At 32.3% G+C, this 22,313-nt stretch overlaps 1 protein-coding gene across 2 annotated transcripts in view; it reads right to left on the bottom strand.

Annotated features, from left to right (window-relative positions):
* LOC142319533 (uncharacterized) overlaps positions 1–22,313 on the bottom strand; it is a 79,449-nt gene that overhangs the window by 20,039 nt on the left and 37,097 nt on the right. For both annotated transcript variants that reach the window (XM_075356919.1, XM_075356920.1), the window contains exons 7-8: positions 18,849–19,919; positions 8,889–9,740 (exon numbers count right to left, since the gene is read on the bottom strand). In XM_075356919.1, the coding sequence (XP_075213034.1) occupies positions 8,889–9,740; positions 18,849–19,919 (1,923 nt within the window). The remainder of the gene's footprint in view (positions 1–8,888; positions 9,741–18,848; positions 19,920–22,313) is intronic.

Genomic DNA, 22,313 nt, shown 5'->3' with positions numbered 1-22,313 from the left:
TCTGCAGCTCTTAGCTCTTCCATTATGTACTTATTGAAACTTGCTATTTCCATCCACTGCTGTTCTCCCATTACAATGACGCGCAAGAGTTTCTCCAGTGTGAACATATATCCTCACAATCCAGTACATCCAACATACACCGTCAAACAGCTTCAAATTGCACACAAGAAAAAAGAACATGGTGCACAGTTTCCTCCTCATCATCACAGACCAGACAATGGTTCGAGTGGTCCAGGGCAATCCTATAAAGGTACGCCCTGTAACCCCCGTGTCCTACCAAAAACTGGATAATGAAGAAATTAATTTGGCCATGTTTCCTCTCACACCAAGCTCAAATGTTCCCAATTAGATGATGGGTCCACCAACCCTTCTGGCCTATGTCCCACCGCTCCTGCCGTATGCACTATCAGTTCCATGGTGTAGGCCTGAAGTTGTTCCTTTTTCTCCTGGAATGGCAACCTCCTATTTTGCACTCGTTTCACTCTAAGGGCTATCAGTAGATCAACCAGCATTGCCCCCACCAGTACCTCCACTGCCTCGCAAGATATCGTCCGATAGGCGGATGTTATCTGCAGGCAACACTTCTGATACAGTGAGTCTAACACTCCCTTGTATCTGCCACGTCTTAATGCACTAGCCCAAATCTCCACATCATATAATAGTGAGGAGTACGTCATGCTTAACAGAAGCCTCCTCCTCTGCTTACTAGGTCCTGTTGTGTTCGGGAGGAAAGCCGCAACCGTATGCATTACTCTTTCTGCTTTCTCTCTGGTTTCCAAGATGTGGGTCCCAAAACTAAGCCACTCATCAACTCATATCCCCAAATATCTGATGGCAGGCTTTGACACAATCCTCCTTCCCTCTATTTCAACGATCAGGGTGGACGTTGTTTGCTAGTAGTAATTAAGACTTTCTGTGTCTTTTCTGGTGCTAGTTCCAATCCTACATCAGCCATCCAGGCACTAATAGCTCAATATGAAGTCCGAATTTTGTCGGCAATAAAATACAAAAATCTTCATCTTAAAAAATTACTTTGCCATTGGTATTATTCATATTTTTAATTAATTAATTAAAGTATGAATTCTTATTTAGTCAATTACATTTTCAAAGAGATAGATTAAGCCCTAAAAAATAGGTTACTCAGTTTGGTTTATTTCATTTTGACAAATGTAAATTAAAAAATGCTGTGCTGTTATAAAACAAAACTACCAAAATATGATGCTGGATTTATTATATATTGCTGGATTTGATATACAGAAAAAGCATAATAGACTCCGATAATTACTGCCAGTTGCAAGGCAGTTCACTAATACTAATTGTGTCAATATAAATTCTCTCATTAATTTGTCTTTTTCTTAATTTTTTGAGGTACCAAATATAGCAATTTTTTAAGATAATCTAGTGACATTTTACACTCACATTTAAACACATTTTATACTCATGGATGTCCTCCAAGGTCAATTTTCTCAGCAGGACAAGAGATGCACTGTGTATCTTTCCTTCAAGCCAGCTTCTCTTCATTCTTTCTCTTATTTCTTTAGTCAGTTTCTCCTCTAGGACCTCAGCAATTTCTAAAGTGCATTTGATATAATCTGCTTATGCACACTATTGCAGATTGCTTGGATAACATTTTTACATTTCACAAACCAATAGATAACAAGCTGAGTACAATAGCAGGATGTCTAAACAGTGCCTTGTTTCAATGGTAGAGTAGCAATACAAGAAGTATTTTAAGATCATAGAATTTGTTTTAAGTTAATTTTGATATTCAAACTACTATTTAGCACAGTAAAAAGCTAAAAATCACCGATTAAATAGCTAAGCCTTTCATAAAATATTTTTACATATCGCAGTGAAATTTGTCATGTTAATTGTCTTCCTGGAGTAACCAAAACCACCTCTGAAGGTTACCAATAATAAAAAAAAAATTGATTTTGGTGTTGAGAATTGTACTATTATCTCTACAATAATCCTCTCAAGAGAAAATTTCTCTTTCAGTAAGAAGCTCTCATGTTGGAAAAAGGGAAGAAATCCCTACCATTTACATAAATGAAGCTCTATATTTATCAAAAGTTAAAACTATCAGATTGTAATGCAATAAGATTTACTTAAAAGATACACTTTTAGAAAATGAAGTGATAGTACAAAAATAAAAAACCAAATAAATCAATAAATAGTGATTGATTAGCTAATCTTTACAATTCATCTCTACTGTTTAAATGGCAATTGAATTGCTGTTTTAAATTGAATACATTACATTGTATTGAATACATTTAGCACAGTATTTTCCCTTACTTCACTTTCCATATTATTATTATTCGCCTATGATAAAAATTTGTTGTTACTATCACATAATATTCTGAAAGAAGACCATCTCTAAAATAATTTCAAAACTATCATTCATTTACGCAATTAACAAACATAGTTTGCAATATAAATGAAGACTAAACAGTTAATTAAAAAAAAATTGGAAAACTAAATTATTCTTAAAAATCAAGGAGCAAAATGTTTAGTTAAAATCTAAAACTAAATGGCCATTTCGATTGTTAATAATTCTGATTGTTAACAGTAGACACACCGATGCAAAAAGTATATACAAGAAAATAAATAAATAAATTACAAAAGAAAAAATAATAAATATTAAATGACAAAAAAACAATAATTATGGAATATTAGAAAACAAAAAATTTATACAATACACATACAAATTATACAATATATATAAAATTTATACAATATATTTAAAATTACAGAAATAATAATACAAATAAATAGTAATTATGAAATATTAGAAAACATATGGCTGGTAATTTCATAAAACTTGAATAAGTTTTTAAAATAAAAGAAATTTAAATAAATTTTTAAAATAAAAACTTCTATCATTATTTAACACAATCTAAGCAAACAAAAAGCATCTAAATTTAATTTATGTGGATTATATATTAATACGTAGATGATATTTTATTGTTTTTGATATTTATCAAAATTGTTAAAAAATTAAACCACATCAAAAAACAATAAATTTACCTATTAGATTGAAAATAAATATCTCCTACAATTTTTGGATTTAAAAGTCAAAATAATAAAATCACTTTTGTTATATATAGAAAATGTACACCCAATAAATATACAATCAATGATTCTCTTCTTCCTGCACAGCATAAGATGACAGCAACGATGAGATAGTTTTACACCACAAACTGGATTCACACTTGGTCTAGAGGCTTATTGGAGAGAAATGGATTTTATTAAAGAGAAAGCGGAGTTGAATGATTTTACTAGAAAGTTCAGTGGTAACAAACAGAAAAGAATCAAAAAAAAATCAGCAATGCAGCAAAACAACCTTACTTCAGAATAACAGAAATTATTATATTGACCTTATTATTAGCCTTAGTAAAGCAGCAAGATAAAAAAAATATTTAAAAAATCACATCTTAAAATTATTGTGGCTGTTGCAGGAAAATTAGCCTTTGTACTCAAATGCTAAAAATATTACTAAACTCAACATAATAGCAGACACAAATTAATTTTTAAATGCAGTAATTGGATTTAAAATATGTAGATCAAACTATAATATAGGTTCATCTACCAAATACGGACCTAGAAAATCAGGTTTACCTAACATTACCTGGTAATGGTCATAAAATTTGAATAAGTTTTTAAAAATATATGTATAAAACAGGAATTAGAAACTTGTAGCGCAGAAACTTCATAGCTAAATAGTGATAGGAAAAACACCATATCTGCTCAAATAGTTGGTCATTACCAACATTTCCTCCCAAAAAAACGGAAAGATCAACCAATATGCAGGGCCGACTTACAATCGTATTAAACTGTGCTTTTAAATTGTTTTGTAGTTTATTTTTGTTTCAATATTCATGATGGGGGACTTATTACAGTTTATAGTAGTAACTACCTTCAGTTATTATTATTACATGTTATTAATAAAAGTACCTTATTTAGAATTTATTTTCTTAAAGATATTAACTTTTTAAATTAAAATATAGGTAAATTTAAAACATAAAATTACATTTTATTCAAACTTTTAAAGAAAAGGGATGAGCCTATGTAATCAGTGCATGTTTTTAATTTTCCCATTTCCTTGAAATCATCTTTTTTTATTTCATTTATTTTATTCTATTTATTTATTCATTATTATATTATATTATTATATTTTATTTATTTCATTTTTTTCAAATAATAGTTGAACATTAACTTTTTGGTATTATATAATTTTTTTATTTATTTTGACATAATGATTCAATACAAGCATTATCATCCCTCTGAATGCATTATCTACTTGCATGTACAGTTAAGGGTAATAAACAATTAGAATTAGGACTAGCAAGATAAACCTGTTTGTTCATTAAACAGGTTTCACTACAATAAAACAGTTTTTTTATTTTTTTGTAAGTAAATAAATTTGGTTTTCATTCTCAACTCTGTTTATTTGGCTTCAAGGTTTCATCCAGTTTTAAAAGAATTATTTATTGTACCAGGATTGTCTGAAAAGTTTTGAGACGTAGTTTTTCTGTCAAATAACGAAAATATCTTTCCTCCAAGCAAAACTTTAAGATTAAGAAAGAAGAAAAAGTCACTTGGGGTCAGATCTGGTGAATACATTTAGTGGCTAACAAATTCAAAGTGCAATTAGTGTATTTTAGCCGCAATCATCAAAGTGTGAGCAGATGCATTATCCTGATAGAAAAGCACATTCTTCTTCAAATGTGGTCTTTTTTGCAATTTCTGCCTTCGGCATGTCAATTAATGATGCATAATACTGTCCTGTTATTGTTCTACCTTTTTGAAAATAATCGATAAATAAAATTCCGTTACTATCCCAAAAAACAGTTGCAATCACCTTCCTGGCCGATGAAACCATTTTCCCCCTTTTCAGAGCAGGTTCACCCTTTGCAGTCCATTGTTTTGATTCCTGTTTCATCTCAGGAGTGTAGTGGTGGATCAATGTTTCATCTAGTTACGTGATGCAAAAAATCTGACTTGTTTTGCTTAAACTGGTCCATCATGGCCTTGGAAATGTTCGTTCAATGTGTTTTTGGTCCAAAGTGAGTGAGTGCAGCACCCAACCCGCAGATATCTTACACATATACAATTCTTCAGTTAATATATGACAAGCATTTTCCTTCAATAAGCCCATAGCCTCTGTTATCTCTCTAACCTTAATTCGTCATTCATCCAGTATCATCATTTCATGAACTTTTTCAATATATTGGTGGTGGTTAGAGTTTTTAGCCGTCCTGAACAGACATCATCAACCAAGCTGATACAACCATGTTTAAATTCAGCTGCCCATCTTTTCACAGTGGCAAATGGGACAGAATCCCCATAAACAGCATTCACCTCAATTTTAATTTGCATAGGTGTATTGTCTTGCAAATGCAAGTATTTAATCACAGCACGATATTCAATTTTTTCCATTTTCACAAAAACATTCACAATGACTTAAATGATTATCAAACATCTGAGCATCCAAAATGGCTCAAATTTCAGCAAATACCTTTCAACGCATGCACGAATACATTCCTTAACTTTTGTTGATGAGTGCTGTCATCTTCAAGTTCAGGCACAAAACATTTCAAACAACCCTCGTAATTTTTTCCCCCAGAAATAAGTGAAAGTGTAAAAGGTTTTCACCAAAATTTTAATTACAAGTAAAATGTGAAGCTGAAAAGTTCAATAATTGTAATGCAGCCCAAAAATATGATGTCAATGAAAAAAAAACTTACATTGTTAAAGAAAACAGATAGACTCCTTTACTGACTACAATATCTTCCCAGAAATCTTTCAGAGGCTGTTTTCAAGAAAATGATGATTTAGTTGTAGAATTCATTAAAGTAAATAAAAGTAAAGGTTGCTGTATTGCAAGAGATGTAATCATGATTAAAGGCCATGAAATTGCTGAAAAAAGGTGTACAAAATTTTCAAGAAAGTTTAGATTGGTGTAGGCGCATGATGAAAAGGAATGGGATAGAACCTAAAGACATTATAAAACATAGTACAATGATTAGTGGATTACAAAGAAAAACTTATTGCTTTCCAGAAACATGTTATTAATTTAAGAAATACACATCTACTAAATAAAATTGGTAATGTTGATCAAACTCCTATTTTTTTTTTTTTGATATGCCTACAAACACAACAACCAACGCAAAAGGTGAAAAATCTCTTTAACAAATGGAAATGAAAAAGCACAGTATGCTGTATGTGTAAGCTGATGGATCAAAATTGCTACCATTTGTGATTTTTAAAGAGAAAAACATTGCCAAAAGAAACACTATCAAAAAACATTATTATATGGGTAAATGAAAAGTGTAGACTATTTAAAGCCAATCTTTGAACAAAGACTCATCCATACAACCTTTTTCATATTTTATTTTTTCTGTTTAGCCTCTGGAATCACCAAAGGTATTACTTCAGAGAATGAATGAGGATGTGTATGAATGTAAATAAACTGTAGGCTTGTACATTCTCAGGTCAACCATTCCTGAGATGTGTGGTTAATTGAAATCCAAACACCAGTATCCACAGTCTAGCATTCAAATCCATATAAAACTAACTGCCTTTACTTCATTTACATTCATACATATCATTCTCTGAAGTAATACCTTAGTGGTTCCGGAGGCTTAACAAAAAAAAAATAAAAATGAAAAAGTTTGGATGGGTGAATCTTTGGTCAAAGATTGTTTTAAAATAGTCTACTCCAAAAACGTATGTCTTAGAAGACAGCGTCCATGTTATTAGATGCATTCAGGTGTCATTTGACCAAGAAAATGTACAGAAGTAAAAAAATAAACACTGATTTTTGAAGTTAAGCATCAGCTTCACATCCAACAATCAGTTAGCTGATGAACAGTCATCAACTAAGAAAAATAAAAAACCTTCCATGAGCTCATTATGCGAGTGGATTACTAAATTTGATAACAACGGAAAGCATTAGACAATGATTTAAAAAATGTTGCAATAGCAATACATTACATGGCACTGAAGGTGATATTCTGTGCGAGGAAGAATCTAATGATGAAAACATTTTATTTTCAGATGACAGTAGTGATGATGATAGCACCAATTCAAGTGTTCCATGTGTTTTCAGTGAATTTTTAATGCATTTTTACTTCCTTGTACGAAGTAAAGGAAGTATTGTGATAAATTTTATTGCAAAAAATTTTAAATTTCAATGGAAATATTCATTTCGGCCAGTTTCAGCGACATACGCATATACATACATAAGAAAATGTGTATCTCGCATAACTCAAAAACAATTAGCCGTTTGATGTTGAAATTTTGGATTTAGGAACTGCTGTAACATCTAGTTGTGCAACTCCCCTATTGATTGCAAAAGACTGGACCAAAAAGTGTCCAAAATAGCCCAAAATCAAAAACACAAATCGGATTTTGGACTTTTTCTTAACTGGCTTAAGTAATAAGCCCTCATTGAGAGCTTTTCAATGATAAAAAATTGTTATTAATGAAATATTTGGATCTTACAAGGGGAAGGCACACAGATTCAAATTCAACTTTATCTCCTTTTTTTATTTATTTTTTTTTTTTAATTTAAATATATTGATTTATTTAATAGTTATTAACTTCTGATTGTAAAAAAATGTTTAAAATAAATAATTCAATAATAACAATAAAAAATAAATAAAAAAATATCAGAAATTATTAACAAAATAATATTTTATGTTTCATTTTAAAAAAATGTGTATATGTATGTAATTTAATAGGTGTAGAAGGATGTCATGTTGTGTCCAAATCAGATTTTTTTCATGAAAATATAGAAAAACAAATTATTATTTTTTTTAATTAGATACAATATTTAAGAATGAATAATATTATAAAATAGTATAATGAAAGAGTAATATATAATAGTATAAAAAAGGCATACATAATATTAAGTATAATAAATTTTGAAATTAATTTCTTAATGGTAATATAAATACTATGTCTGCTGGGCATGCAACAGTTTATTTTCCTAATATGTATAAAATTAGAGTATTCAAATTAAAACATTTGTTAGTCTTCTGACATTTAATAATTAAGGTTAATTAGCAAGTACAGTAAGTATTAGGTTATGTTAAAATCATACAAAGTTCAGTTCATGGAAATGCTAATTACCTAATATTAACCTAAATTTTTTTACGTCAAGCTTGAATTACAGTAATAGAACATGAAGATGACAAACTACCGACTAACATTGCAATCCATTCCTAGACAACTAAAGCCATCTAGTGGAGATGTACAAGATTGAATGTTTTTGTAGCAGATGCAGTATAATGTCTGTGGGGCAAATAAGGGAGTTCAATTAAAAAAACTATACAAATTTTCTTCCTGAAAATTAAATTCAAAAATGGGGGGGGGGGGTCAATGTACATTCAAGCAAATGCGGTATGTAATAACAGCCCTTTAGGATTGTAAATCGATTAAAAATATTTTTAATGAAAGTTTTCTGTCATAAGAACACTACACAGTTATCTTCTCTTATATTTTGTTCACGGAACTGGATACTGATTGATTGGTTTATGTTTACATGTTACATGATTGATTGGTTATGTCAGTGGTTTACATGTTTTAAGCTTATGATTGTCCAAAATGACAACAGGTGTTTGTATTTTTTATTTTGTGTAAGGATGCTGTTAAAAGTACTCATTGTTTTGTTAAGTGCTGTCTGTCAATATTTTTTTAATATTAATTTTTTTTTTTTCATTTATTATTTTTTTATACTTTTTTCCTCAGTATGGAATGATGAAAATTGTTCAATTCAAATGACTATCTTGTCTTAAATTTGAAGTAAAAATTTTGTAAATGTTTTTGAGCATAATCTAGCTTTCTGACAGCAATGTCACAATTTATAAACTACAGAAACTTACCTTTTTCAGTATGTAAATTAGTGCTGGAAACTAAATTTATTTTATTTGATTCTGTGCAATCTGAGGATGATGGAATAGAATTGATTTCTGTTTTCATAACCACACAATCATCAACTTTATCATCACTACTTGTAGCTGCAGCAGTATTCACTTTTTGAATAACTTCTGATACTGTTATTTTATTTGATGTTGCAAGACTTTCTTCATTACCAATTATGTTCAATTGCTTTTTATAAGTATCCTGAGTTTGTTTTTCAGTATCTTCATGTGGTTTAAAAGCTGAATTTTCAGGCAATTGTTTACCATCATTGTTTTTAATAACACTTCCATTATTCATTAAATTAACTTTTTGTGATAGTTCTACATAACACTCTTTAATAGCTGCATCTCCTATACTTTTTACAGCAATATTATTCAAATTATTTTTTTCAATATTAGATTTCTTACTTCTTTTCACTCTTTGCTCTAGATTTTGTATTTCAATATCATCAGTATCAGAGACATTTCGTTTACAATTTCTGTTTGTTTTTGTTCTTGTTAATCTCTGATAGACTAGTTCTGAATCATTTTCAACTTTATCTTTCAGTACATTCAATTCATCAATCTCAACATTATTTTTTGCTGAATCATCTCCTTTTGTTTCTTTATTTTTAGCAACAGTTTTTGTGCCATTATTACTTGAAACAATGCAAGGTACAGTTGAACTACCTTCCAATTCATTATCACCAGAAGACTTTTTCTGTAAATGATCTTCTGAACTTGGAACTGATTGATCATCACAATTAGAAGGTTTTGTTCTCCTGCTTCGCTGCGTTCTCGTCTCTCTAACTGCAGCAGAAGGAATTTCATTTTCTAAAAAAAATTCAAAAATTAAAGTCATTAAAATATCTACTAGATTCAGATAAAATTTCTATAAAAAAATAAAAACATTTGAACAGAAAACATTATATTGGTTCAGAGATTCTTTAGAAAGGTACCTGATACACAAAATCTAATGAATGATGTAGTCACATCAAAAAGACACTCTTCTGAGCTAACATTATATTCTTGCACATCACTACTGATTATTTAGCTCGATCATCTAAATGTAAATTCCATAATTCCAACAAATGTGAACCACACAGCCATATGCTGCACAGCAATACAGAACTTTTACATTTTAAAAATACAGTAAATAAAATTTTTAAATGCAAATTTTCTTACTTAAAAAATACTTTATTTTAGTGTTAAATTGAATAAAAAGTGAATCTCAACTCAATCAAAATTGATTAAAATTTTAACTTGAGTAGTGTTTTCAATTCAAGAAAGTAAAATTAAGCTCGCACCAAATGCTTATAGATCCATGTAGCCTCACAACTCAAAACTGCAATTAGTTTTTCTTATTATAAATGAATCAAAGTTTATATTTAACAAATTGCAAATATACAAAGTGTATATACAAGATATTCATAAAAAAAAATTTTAATTATAAAAATATATAGAGGTACACATTTTATAAAGTAATTTGTATTCTATTTTTTCTGCAACTGTTATTTTAGAGAATGTTTACTTTCTGGACATAAATACCATTTTTTACCATTCTCTAAAATTCAATTTGTTTCTTCCATACTGGATTCAAATTAATTTGTTTAAATAGCATTATAGTCATATGACATCATTTCCATGTAAAATTTTAATAAAAACAACAATTGACAGTGAAAACCGCACATAATGTCGACTTCCAAGACATTCACCAAAATCCTACAGACTAAGGGTGCTTATCTGGAAGACAATTTATTGTTTCATTTTACATTAATCAATTTTGTCTTAAAATCCTTTGAATCATTTGAACTAAATTGTTGATAGAAAGTAAATTAATAATATTGAATTTAGTTTTAAATGAAATGCTTGAATCCTTTATATGTATCTTTTGACACTATTCAATATGTTTACAATGTTTGGCATGTAACCATTATAATACAATTTTTTTGCTTTTGGATTAGAAGACATTTTTAGGCATTCATTAAAGACTACCTTTGGCACAGAGTAAAAATCATTTCAATCAATAATTGCTTGGATTTTACTAGTGCACACCAGGCTTGATTAGAACATTGTATTTGATTATGTTAGATGCTATGTTGTTAAGGAGGGCAGAATTTCTATCATCCTTTAGATTGCTCCATACACATTGCCATTTTAATGAAATTTTGAATAATACGGACAAACATCTTTGAAGCCTAAATATTCTGCAACATCAAACCTTTTAACTAGAATTCTCGGCTATTGACTAACTGCATAATAACCAAAATATACTAATCAAAAGCAGGAGCTCTAGCAGCAAGTTCAAATTATTTGAGAAAAGGAGATTTATTTATACTACACACTATTTATGAAAATACTAAACCAATCTGCACCAATTTAAACTTTTCTATGCAAATACTGTAATAACTTGTATGCATCCATCAGTGTACAGCTAGCGCTATTATCCACTCTCTCAAAAATTAAATAATTTAATAATTCCAATTTAAAATTGAAGATGCTGTATGCTTCTGAAATATTAAGACATGGTCTATAGATTTTTGTTTAACTGTATTTAATTACAAGAGTTTTTTTTTCAAGATCCGATTGGTCATGAAATTAAAACCACAGTGAAAATAAAAAATTTTTTATTTGTAACAAGTATTTACATAGTTACACTATTTCTCTACATAGTCGCCACTCTGATTTAGACATTTTTTGTAGCGTGGTACCAAATTTCCAACACCCTCGTCTTAGAACGGAGCTGCCTGTGTTTTCAGCCATGTTTCTACGTCTGCAGCTCAATCTCTGTGCCGAAATGTTGTCCTCCTAGCCAGCATTTCATGTGAGCAAACAGGTGAAAGTCGGATGGAGCCAAGTCCAGGCTGTATGGTGGGTGATCAACCACTTCCCAACGAAAACCTTGCAGGAGCTTCTTTGTTATAGCTGCAGTGTGCGGCCAAGCATTGTCATAGAGAAATAAAATGCCTGATGACAACATTTCCCTCCGCTTATTCTGAATTGCCCTTCACAGACATTGAAGAGTCACACAGTATGAGGCTGCAGTGATGGTCATGCCACGTTCCATGAATTCTACCAAGAGAACACCATTCCGGTCCCATAACACAGTAGCCATACACTTTCTGTTGGAGAAGGTTCGCTTGAACTTCTTTGGTTTACTGGGAGAATGAAAATGCATCCACATTTTGGATTGTTCTTTTGTTTCTTCAGTTTCGAAATGGACCCATGTCACATCCCCTGTGACAATTTTGTTCAAAAAATCTTTTCCTTCATTGTGGTAGCGCTGGAGAAACATTAGGGAGGCGTCCATTCTCATTGTTTTGTGATGGTCGGACAACATCTTGGGAACCCATCTCACACAGTTTGGAGTACAGAGCTGACATTGAAATTTCAGGAAACGAATCACTCGATACAGAAATTGTGAACCGACGATTTTCTCGAATTGCCTCATCCACTCGCTCAACGAGATCATCGGTTGACATTCGCTTCCTTCCCTGACTACCTGCATCATGAACATCTGTACATCCTGCTTTAAAGTTCCTGCACCATTGTCACACTTTGCTGTCACTCATTGACCGCAAATTACTCATTTCACCATACACATTACTTATTCGTCGATGAATTTCAGCTTCATTACACCCCTCAGCCTGAAGAAATCAAATTACCACACGCACTTCACACTTGGCGGAATATGCTATTGTTGTAGACATGTTTACATGCTAGCTGCATGTTCAGAACTAAACGAAGTGATGCGGCGTGATTGAAGGCCACACTAGAGATGCTGCGCAACACATATGCGCAAAGGTTCATCCGATTTTTGCATGGGTTTTTATGGGAGACCGATCAGACCTTGAAAAAAAATAACCCTCATAATATTTAAAACTGGAATTGATTAAAATGAAGATTCAACAGGCAAACTGATTGTGGTAAATAAATTTAGGTATGAAAATGGCAAAATTAATTTAAATGATTATAAACAATATTTTGAAATTATTCTTGCTTAATAGTCCAAAAAAACCTTTTTTAATGTAACATGCTGGTGACTTGTTTGACAATGTTTTAGTTTTTCCCGTACACTGGTTGTAACTATACATGCTACTGTTAGATAGTGTTTATAAATTTCATAATTATTAAACAGAATAAATGTTTAACATTTGATATTTTAAATAGTATTTTCTAGATTACGTTTGATTAATATTGTATTTTTACAATTAAAGTTACAATCTGAATGAAGAATTTCTATTAGGAAGTGGTACAATTAATGAGGTACTGTTAAAATATTACTTTATTATAAGGAAGCAAGAGAATTATAATGCTGAATTTTCAAAAAATGAATAGGTCAAAGAGGATCACTGGAGTGGCTAGCATGTTATCCAGACCTTAAGCCACTGGAGCTTTTTCTTGCATGTCATTTGAAGTCCAATGTTTATAAATCCCCTGTAGAAGATACTGAAGACCTGAAGAACAGAATAACTGCATATGTCAATCCCATATCCCTGGCATGCTTGGAAATCTAAGGAAGCATTACAAGAAAGAAAAATGATGTCACATGATTGATGATTGTTCAACCTCTACTGCTTTGAGGTTGGAGGATTTCATTTTCAATCATTTTCTCTTAATACAATAATTAAATTAGCAATAAAAACTAATAAAAAAATGTTTCAATTTCAGAAATTGAAGTGCTTTTATTTTTACCAATTTATTTATTGTTAGTCAAAATCTAGATAAGCACCTTCAGTTATAGGCTTTTGTAATGACTAATATCTTGAAACTAGGTAGATACGAAACCCTGAATTTCACAATCAATTTTTTTATAAAATTTTAGTTAATAGTTGTCAAAAATGTATAATAGAATAAAAAATAATATTTACGTACAATATAGATTGGCATTAGTCAGCAATCTCCATATTAAGAATAGTGGGAACCTATTATATACACTTGTCGTGAGTGAGTGAGTGTATGTGTGTGTTATGTGTATGAGTGTGTGAGTGAGTGGGCGAGTGTGTGTGAGTGAGTGGGTGAGTGTGTGTGAGTGAGTGGGCGGGTGAGTAGGAGAGAATGTGTGTGTTGTGTGTATATGTGTATGAGTGTGTGTGTGTGTGTGTGTGTGAGTGGGCGAGTGTGTGTGTGTGTGAGTGGGCGGGCAAGTGTGAGAGTGGGTGTGAGTGAGTGAGTGTGTGTATATACATTTTTATATATATATATATATACACACAAACAAAATATTTTTAATATTAGCATACTTCAGTGCTAAAAATAGAAATAATTTATTGCCACATGATGTGGAATTTAGTAGAAACATAGTAGTTAATAAGTTAATATACTTTCTTTTCTTTTCTGTTTAGCCTGCAGAACCACATAAGGTATTACTTAATGATGAATGAAAATGAAGCCTCAAGTCGACCATTCCTGAGATGTGTAGTTATTGAAACCAAACACCAATATCCACGATCTAGTATACAAATCCATATAAAAGTAACTATCTTTACTGGATTTTGATCTTAGAACTAGTAGTTAATATACCCAACTGAAAATAAGTTTACTTTTAACAAATCTTGATTTAAAGTTATTATAGAACTATTATTTACTTCAGAAGGAAAACCCTAGCCACATAAGAAACCTTTTAAGAAACAGCAGGCAAAATGCGTGCATATGTATTAAAAGGAATATAGAAAAAGTACTCAGTGAGCAAGCAACTCAGTTATCTAAAACACAAGATTATGATTTTTTTTTACTTTAATTTCCCAAGCTTAAGTAATTACGTTATTATCCCTGAATAGTAACTAATATTAAGCAGTGATAAAAACAAAAAAAATGTTATAAATCTATAAATTATCACAACACAATTTTTTGTTGACATGTACCACTTAAATAATTTAGAAATAAACAAATGACCACAAGAGGAGCATCCTGTATGGAATAATTTTTTTTTTTAATTAAAATTTGTCAATAGAATAAGATATGAATATTTTTTTAAAAGGTATACATACATAGAAGTTTTTTCAGATGAAAATGTAATTGAAAATAGACTACTGACAATGTGAAGCATTTTTCCGAGCAATATTACCATTTCGCATTTCCTGTTTCCTTTAAAAATTTAAAACCATGTTATGTGTACGAGATCTGTTCAGAAAATAACCGAACATTTTTAATCACACACCAAGAGAGATATTTAGTGATAAGCAGTTGGCAGCATTGTGTTCTGCATAACCTCCTCTGATACTACATACATGTTCTTGGATTGTTCATCTCATTTAGTTTTCATGTTAAGTGGTCAGTCAACTGAAGATGACCCTCTATCAGGAAGACCTTTGACTTCTGTTGACACCCATGTTCATAAAATCAAAAATCTGGGGTATCCAAATCGATGATTGGCTGTTAGACAATTTGCAGAAGAGGTTAGCATCTCATGCCATGACATTTTGACTGAAAAACTGAACATGCATCGAGTTGCAGTAAAGTTTGTTCCTTGTTTGATGACCAAACAGCAGAAAGAACATAAAGTGAACATTTGTCTGCAACTTCTTGAACAAGCCAATGACAATGAAACATTCTTGCAAAGGATCATAATGGGAGACAAGAGCTGGGTTTACGGTTATGACAATGAGGCAAAAGTTCAATCATCACAATGGATTGACAAAGTATCTCCACACCCTAAGAAAGCAGTCTCAATCCATGTCAAAGTTTTTTCATGTGGTTTTTCATACACATTTTAATGGAAATGTGCTAATATAGCAGTAAAGTACTTTCTTAAAAATTTTTCTTTTTAAGATAAATATATCATTTTATCACAGCTTTTTAATTTTTGTATTGTGAGTAATTTTTACTTCATTTTTATGTTAAAAGAGAAATGGTTTTTTTCTTGGATGGACTAATTAAGATTAAATTAGAACCATCATACGGTTATGTTTTGATTTGCTGCAGACTTTTGTGAAACAGATTACAGTAATTCATTGGTTTATAAAACACAAGAAACAAGACTAATATTTGACTGAGCTATATTCCTTTTATTTCAACTTACCTGAAATGTTTATTAATTAGATAAGAGATTTATCTAATTTAATTCTCTGTAATTACTAAAACATTACTACTAATAATCTTGCGCGCATGCACACACACACATGCATATATATATATTGTTACCACATATATGCCTAATTTAATATCGGTGGACAAACACAGTAACAACTCAGATGTGAGCTGAGTTGACAAACACAGTACACGTATGCGCTTATACAAGCATCACTACTGCTGTGCAGATGACTGCACATTTGTCCCACCACAGCGGTGCTGCAGCACCACCACTCTCAGGCCCCAATAAAAGAGCGTGCACGAGAGTGAATTTTTAATTCATTGTCAACCACCACCTGGAGAAGACTAAGAAGAAGAAGACGACAGAAGATGTTCCTTGGCCGCCTCAACATGGGACCTCCTGGCGGATGCTAACATCTCCGCCGGAACAGCTGGCCTGGCCAGCAAGTCAAGGGAGCCGCTGGATATGAATGCTACCTTCCCGCTTCTGCTAGCCAGGTTTCAATCGCCCTGGCCAGCGAACTCAGCAGCAGTATGGGATCGCTCAGGAAGAACCGCCTCAGCCACGCTGGCAAAGAATGACTGATGCCAACCCAACAATGCGAGACTCTGGGGGCCACCACTGCCAAGCTGTAGTGGGAACCCAACTCCCGCTGAGGGAAAGCCCGGTCTGACTTCAATGGACGAGCCACAACTCCCCAGCTTCGTCGGAGACCAGCTTCCAAACTCAACAGCTCTTCTTGGAGCTACCATAAGGTTAGGAATTACGACGAGCTGTCAAAGCCAATTGACAACAAAAATGGCTCTTTTCAGGGCTACCATAAGGTTAGTAAGTGCCATGTGCCATCAAAGTCATTCGGCGATAAAATATATACATATATATATATATTCAATATATACATATATATAGTCAATTATTATCCGCAATGTAGTTATAAATTTTATTGCAATACAAATAGGAAACTTACATATACAACATTTTTCAACATAGTCCCCTTGCATTTCAACGCACTTGGTCCATCATTGCACAAGCATCCTGATGCCCTAATAAAAGAAGGTTTTAGGTTGAGCTGCAAGCCAGGAATGCACCGCTTCTTTCACTGTTTTGTCCGAGGCAAATCGACGGTCCCTTAATACCTCTTTGATTGGACCAAACAAGTGGTAGTCAAAAGGGGCAAGATACAGAAGATGAGCCAGTATTTCAAAGTTGAGTTTCTGGAGCGTTTCAGCAGTGTGGGCAGCAGTATGTAGACGGGCACTGTTGTGCAATAACACAATAACACAACACCTTTCGACAGCAGTCCTCGGTGTTTGCTTCAAATTGCAGGCTTCCGCTTGGCAGTAAGCATCTCACTGTAATGCGCACTGTTTATTGTCGGGCCCCTTTCCTCATAATGTTCCAGTACTGGGCATTGTGAGTCCCAAAATATCGTAAGCATCAGTTTTCTTGTGGATGGTTGGGTTTGAACTTTTTTTGCAGGGCAAATTTGGATGTTTCCATTCCATACTCTGCCGTTTACTCTCTGGCTTGTAATGATAGATCCATGTTTCGTCACCAGTGATGATTCTGTCTAAGAAGATGTCCCATTCGTTACCATAGCGATCCAAATGTTTTTGACAGATGTCCAAGCACGTTTGTTTATGCAACTGTGTGGGTTGTTTTGGGACCCATCTTGCACAGACTTTATGAAACCCAAGTCTGTTGTGGATGATTTCATAGGCAGAACCATGACTAATTTGAAGACGATGTGTCACTTCATCAATAGTTACTCATCTGTCTAAGAAAACCATGTCACGTGCACACTCAATGTTTTTCTCATTTATGGCGGTAAACGGTCGTACGGCTCCTTCATCATTGTGCAACCATTTTTTAATTTTTCAATCCATTCGTAGACACTCCATGGCGACAACACACTGTTTCCGTACTGCACCGAAAGTCTTCGATAAATTTCGGCCCCTGATACACCTCCGACAACAAAAAACAGATCACTGAACAGATCTCAAAACAGATCTCTTCTTTGGTGCAAACAGAAAGCGGAGCAGCAATGGTAGGGCAGCGATAATAAAGCTATAATATAACGATAAAGCTATCCCTAAGGGCAGCGATCATGGAACTAACCTAGCAGCATCAAACCTGCACAGACATAACAATTAAACCACGCATGCATCATCTACACAACACGACAGTACTACCAATGTAAACAAAAATATAATTAAATTAAATTGCGGATAATAATTGACTTACCCTAGTATAAAAGAAAAAATTAATGGTTTTTGGAGTATAATATCAATAACAAAAACATTTTTTAAAAGGAAAAATTCATTCAAAACTAACATTACACCCATCTTTCATTGGAACTATGTCTTGAGTTAATTATCATGAAACAACTGACAAAAAATTACAATTGAAAATACAAGTTGTATGCACAAAATGTAACATAAAATATGTTCTTAAATATGACATTGTTTATAAAATTCAATAAGATCCAATTCAAAGTACTAGCAGTTCATCTTATATTATGAAACAGGTAGCTACTGTCTCATTTAGACTTTCCAGTTCCTTTAACCATTGAAAATATATATGCTAATGAGGACAAGAAGTCTAGGAAAAGATTTATGAAACAAAATTTAATACAATATCACAACTACAAACCCTAATCCACATATTAAAAAAGAAGATGATTTATGTTTAACCCAAAAGCATAACTAGTTACTGACGTGTGAACATGTCATTATATTTACTTTCAATACACCTAAAACAATGTACTTTTAGTTTTAGGCATATGAAAATGGAAGAGGCTATATAAGATTTTGTGTAGAAAAAAGAAAACTTCAGATAGCTGCAAAAATGATATGTGAATTAAAGTACAAATATTCAGGTTTTAGGATTAAAAAATTCTTAAAGATTACCTTTAACAGTAGAAGTACTATGTTCTATAATTTCATCTCTAACAGAATTATTAAGTAAAACTGGATCCGCATCATAAAAATCAATCTCAGGTTTTTCATTTTTTGAATTTTTTATTTCCATTTCATTATCTATTTTTAAATTAACATCAACTCTTTTGGTTAAAAATTCATTAGCAGTTTTTAATAATTTTTTTCCACTGATGTTATGAGTAATATTTTTTTCATTATCATCCTCAATATATCGTTCTGGTGATTTAATTAAATCTTCACCATGATCATGAAATTTAATTACAGTTTTGTCACCTTCTTTAATTACTTCTAATGGATTACTTTCTGTTTTCTTACTCAGTATTACAGTACTGTTATTTATAATTTTATTGTGCGTACTCTGTTCAATACAAACTACTGTCTCATCTTTATTCATAGGCTTAGTTCTAACAGACTTACGATTACACTTAGGGAAATCACTTAGTTGATTCCCATGAACAATTGTAACACTACTCTCAAGTAAATTATTCTCTTTACTAACACTAGCTAGATCTTTATCTGTCTTCAAAACGAATTCGGTTTCTCCGTTTTTCATTGAGGTAAAAGACTGATTGTTATTCTTGCAATTTCTTTTCAATACCCTTGGTTTACGTTTCTGTAAAATTTTACTTTTTTTAGTGAGATGTTGAGAAACAGTTTCATTTGTGTCATCATTTTTGCATGTAATTGACACACATTCCTTAGCTTTTTCATTGTTATCAGTCACAAATTCACAACCATCTCCAATTTTTTTCCTTTTCCTACCCTTGTTTTCCTTTCTCTTTTTGGAAGCAGCCTTTACTCTTACCTTATTCATTATGACAGTATTTTCTTTATTTATACCATTTTCATTAAACTGCTGATGTACATTTATAACAGCTTCATTAGAAGTTTTTTGTATATCTGTTTTACCAAGGCTTACATTAACTTTAATCTCTTTTTCAAGAGATTCTTCAATCAATTCAACATTGCTTTTTTTATCATTAACCGTATTTTTCACAGATTTATATTTACTTCTAATCCCTGTTCTTGAATTTTTCTTGCCTGTAAAAAAGTAAATAATTAATAATATTCAGCAACATAAGTTACCATACTTTGAAATTTTTAGCAATAACCATAAAACCTACATGCTTTGCCTTAAAACCATGCAAATAATAAGAATATTAAATTAAAAATAGTAAGACTACTATTACAATAGAATACAGTAAGAATATTATAGGAATAAACAATCACAAATATTATACTAATAAACAATATTATAGTATAAACAATCATTCCACAACACCCATCAAAAACCCACAAGGTTGATTATAAAAAAAAAGAAGAAGGAATATGTATTAATATTTGATAATTATGATGTAATATTAGAACAATGACTTCCTTAAACTGCCAGGGTAAAATACCTACATAAGACAGCAGCAACCGACTCTATTCACAACAGTCCTAGCTACAAGCTCGGGAGGTTAGCAACTACAAAGATGTTAGATGTTATCATGGTTAAGTAAGGATTTTATTTATTTACTCTTGTAAATGAGTAACTGAGCATGGTTTGCTCACCACAACAGAATAACTTATGGTTCTCTATGAATGTAAACTGTTGCTGGGAAAAAAAGGTTTATATTCATATAATCTAACTTAATATTTAATTTTAATTTGTTAATATTATTCTATGTGACCTCCTCTATGAATCATGAGACCTTGCCGTTGGTGAGGGGGCTTGAGTGCTCAGTGATACAGAGTAGCTGGACTGAAGGTGCAACCATATCGGAGAGGTATCTGTTGAGAGCCAGACTAAGAGGAATGATTCCTGAAAGAGGGCAGCAGCTCTTTCAGTAGTCGTTAGGGGCGTGAGTCAGGACGACTTAAACGGCCATATCAACATCACTCAGTCCTCTGAGTACTGCGCAGCTAAAAGCAATGGAAAACTACAGCTGCTTTTTTTCCAAGAAAATGTGGCTCTCTGCATTTTCATATAGCAATGATGGAGGCACCTTCCTTGATAAAATATTCCGGAGGTAAACTAGTCCCCCGTTCGGATCTCCGGGTGGGAACTACTAAGGAGGGGGTGGTCACCAGAAAATTAAAAAATAACATTCTACGAGTCAGAGCGTGGAATGTTAGAAGTTTAAAAAAGGTTGGTAGGCTGGAAAATTTAAAAAGAGAAATGGATAGGATAAATGTGGATGTAGTAGGAATTAGTGAGGTTCGGTGGGAAGAGGAAGGCGACTTTTGGTCAGGTGATTTTAGAATAATAAACTCAGCTTCAAATAATGGGCAGGCAGGAGTAGGTTTCATAATGAACAAGAAGATAGGGAAGAGAGTAGAATATTTCAAAACGCATAGCAATAGAATCATTGTAATAAGGATAAAATCAAAACCTAAACCGACGATTGTTAACGTTTATATGCCTACAAGCGCCCATGATGATGATGAGGTAGAGTGTGTATACGAAGAGATTGATGAAGCAATTAAACACGTAAAAGGAGATGAAAATTTAATAATAGTTGGAGATTGGAATGCAAGCATTGGAAAAGGCAAGGAAGGAAATATAGTAGGTAAATATTGGCTGGGCAAAAGGAATGAGAGGCGACAGACTTATAGAGTTTTGCACAAAGTATAATTTATTAATTGCCAACACCCAATTTAAAAATCATAATAGAAGAACATACACTTGGAAAAAGCCAGGCGATACTGCAAGGTATCAGATAGATTATATTATGGTTAAGCAAAGATTTAGAAATCAACTCGTTGACTGCAAAACTTACCCTGGAGCAGACATTGATAGCGACCATAATTTGGTGTTAATGAAATGTAGATTGGGGTTTAAAAACCTGAAGAAAAGGTGTCAGATGAATCGGTGGAATTTAGAGAAGCTTGAGGAAGAGGAGGTAAAGAAGATTTTTGAGGAGGACATCGCAAGAGGTCTGAGTAAAAAAGATAAGGTAGAAAATGTAGAAGAAGAATGGGAGAATGTTAAAAAGGAAATTCTTAAATCAGCAGAAGCAAACTTAGGCGGAATAAAGAGAACTGGTAGAAAACCTTGGGTTTCAGACGATATATTGCAGCTGATGGATGAACGTAGGAAATATAAGAATGCTAGTGATGAAGAAAGTAAAAGGAACTATCGGCAATTAAGAAATGCTATAAACAGGAAGTGCAAACTGGCGAAAGAAGAGTGGATTAAAGAAAAGTGTTCAGAAGTGGAAAGAGAAATGAACATTGGTAAAATAGACGGAGCATACAGAAAAGTTAAGGAAAATTTTGGGGTACATAAATCAAAATCTAATAATGTGTTAAACAAAGATGGTACACCAATATATAATATGAAAGGTAAAGTCGATAGATAGGTGGAATACATTGAAGAGTTATACGGAGGAAATAAATTAGAAAATAGTGTTATAGAGGAAGAAGAGGAAGTTGAGGAGGATGAAATGGGAG

The sequence above is a fragment of the Lycorma delicatula genome, chromosome 2 (genome assembly GCF_047948215.1).
Source record: "Lycorma delicatula isolate Av1 chromosome 2, ASM4794821v1, whole genome shotgun sequence".
Lineage (NCBI taxonomy): Eukaryota > Metazoa > Arthropoda > Insecta > Hemiptera > Fulgoridae > Lycorma > Lycorma delicatula.
This window is presented reverse-complemented; position numbering and strand designations above follow the sequence as displayed.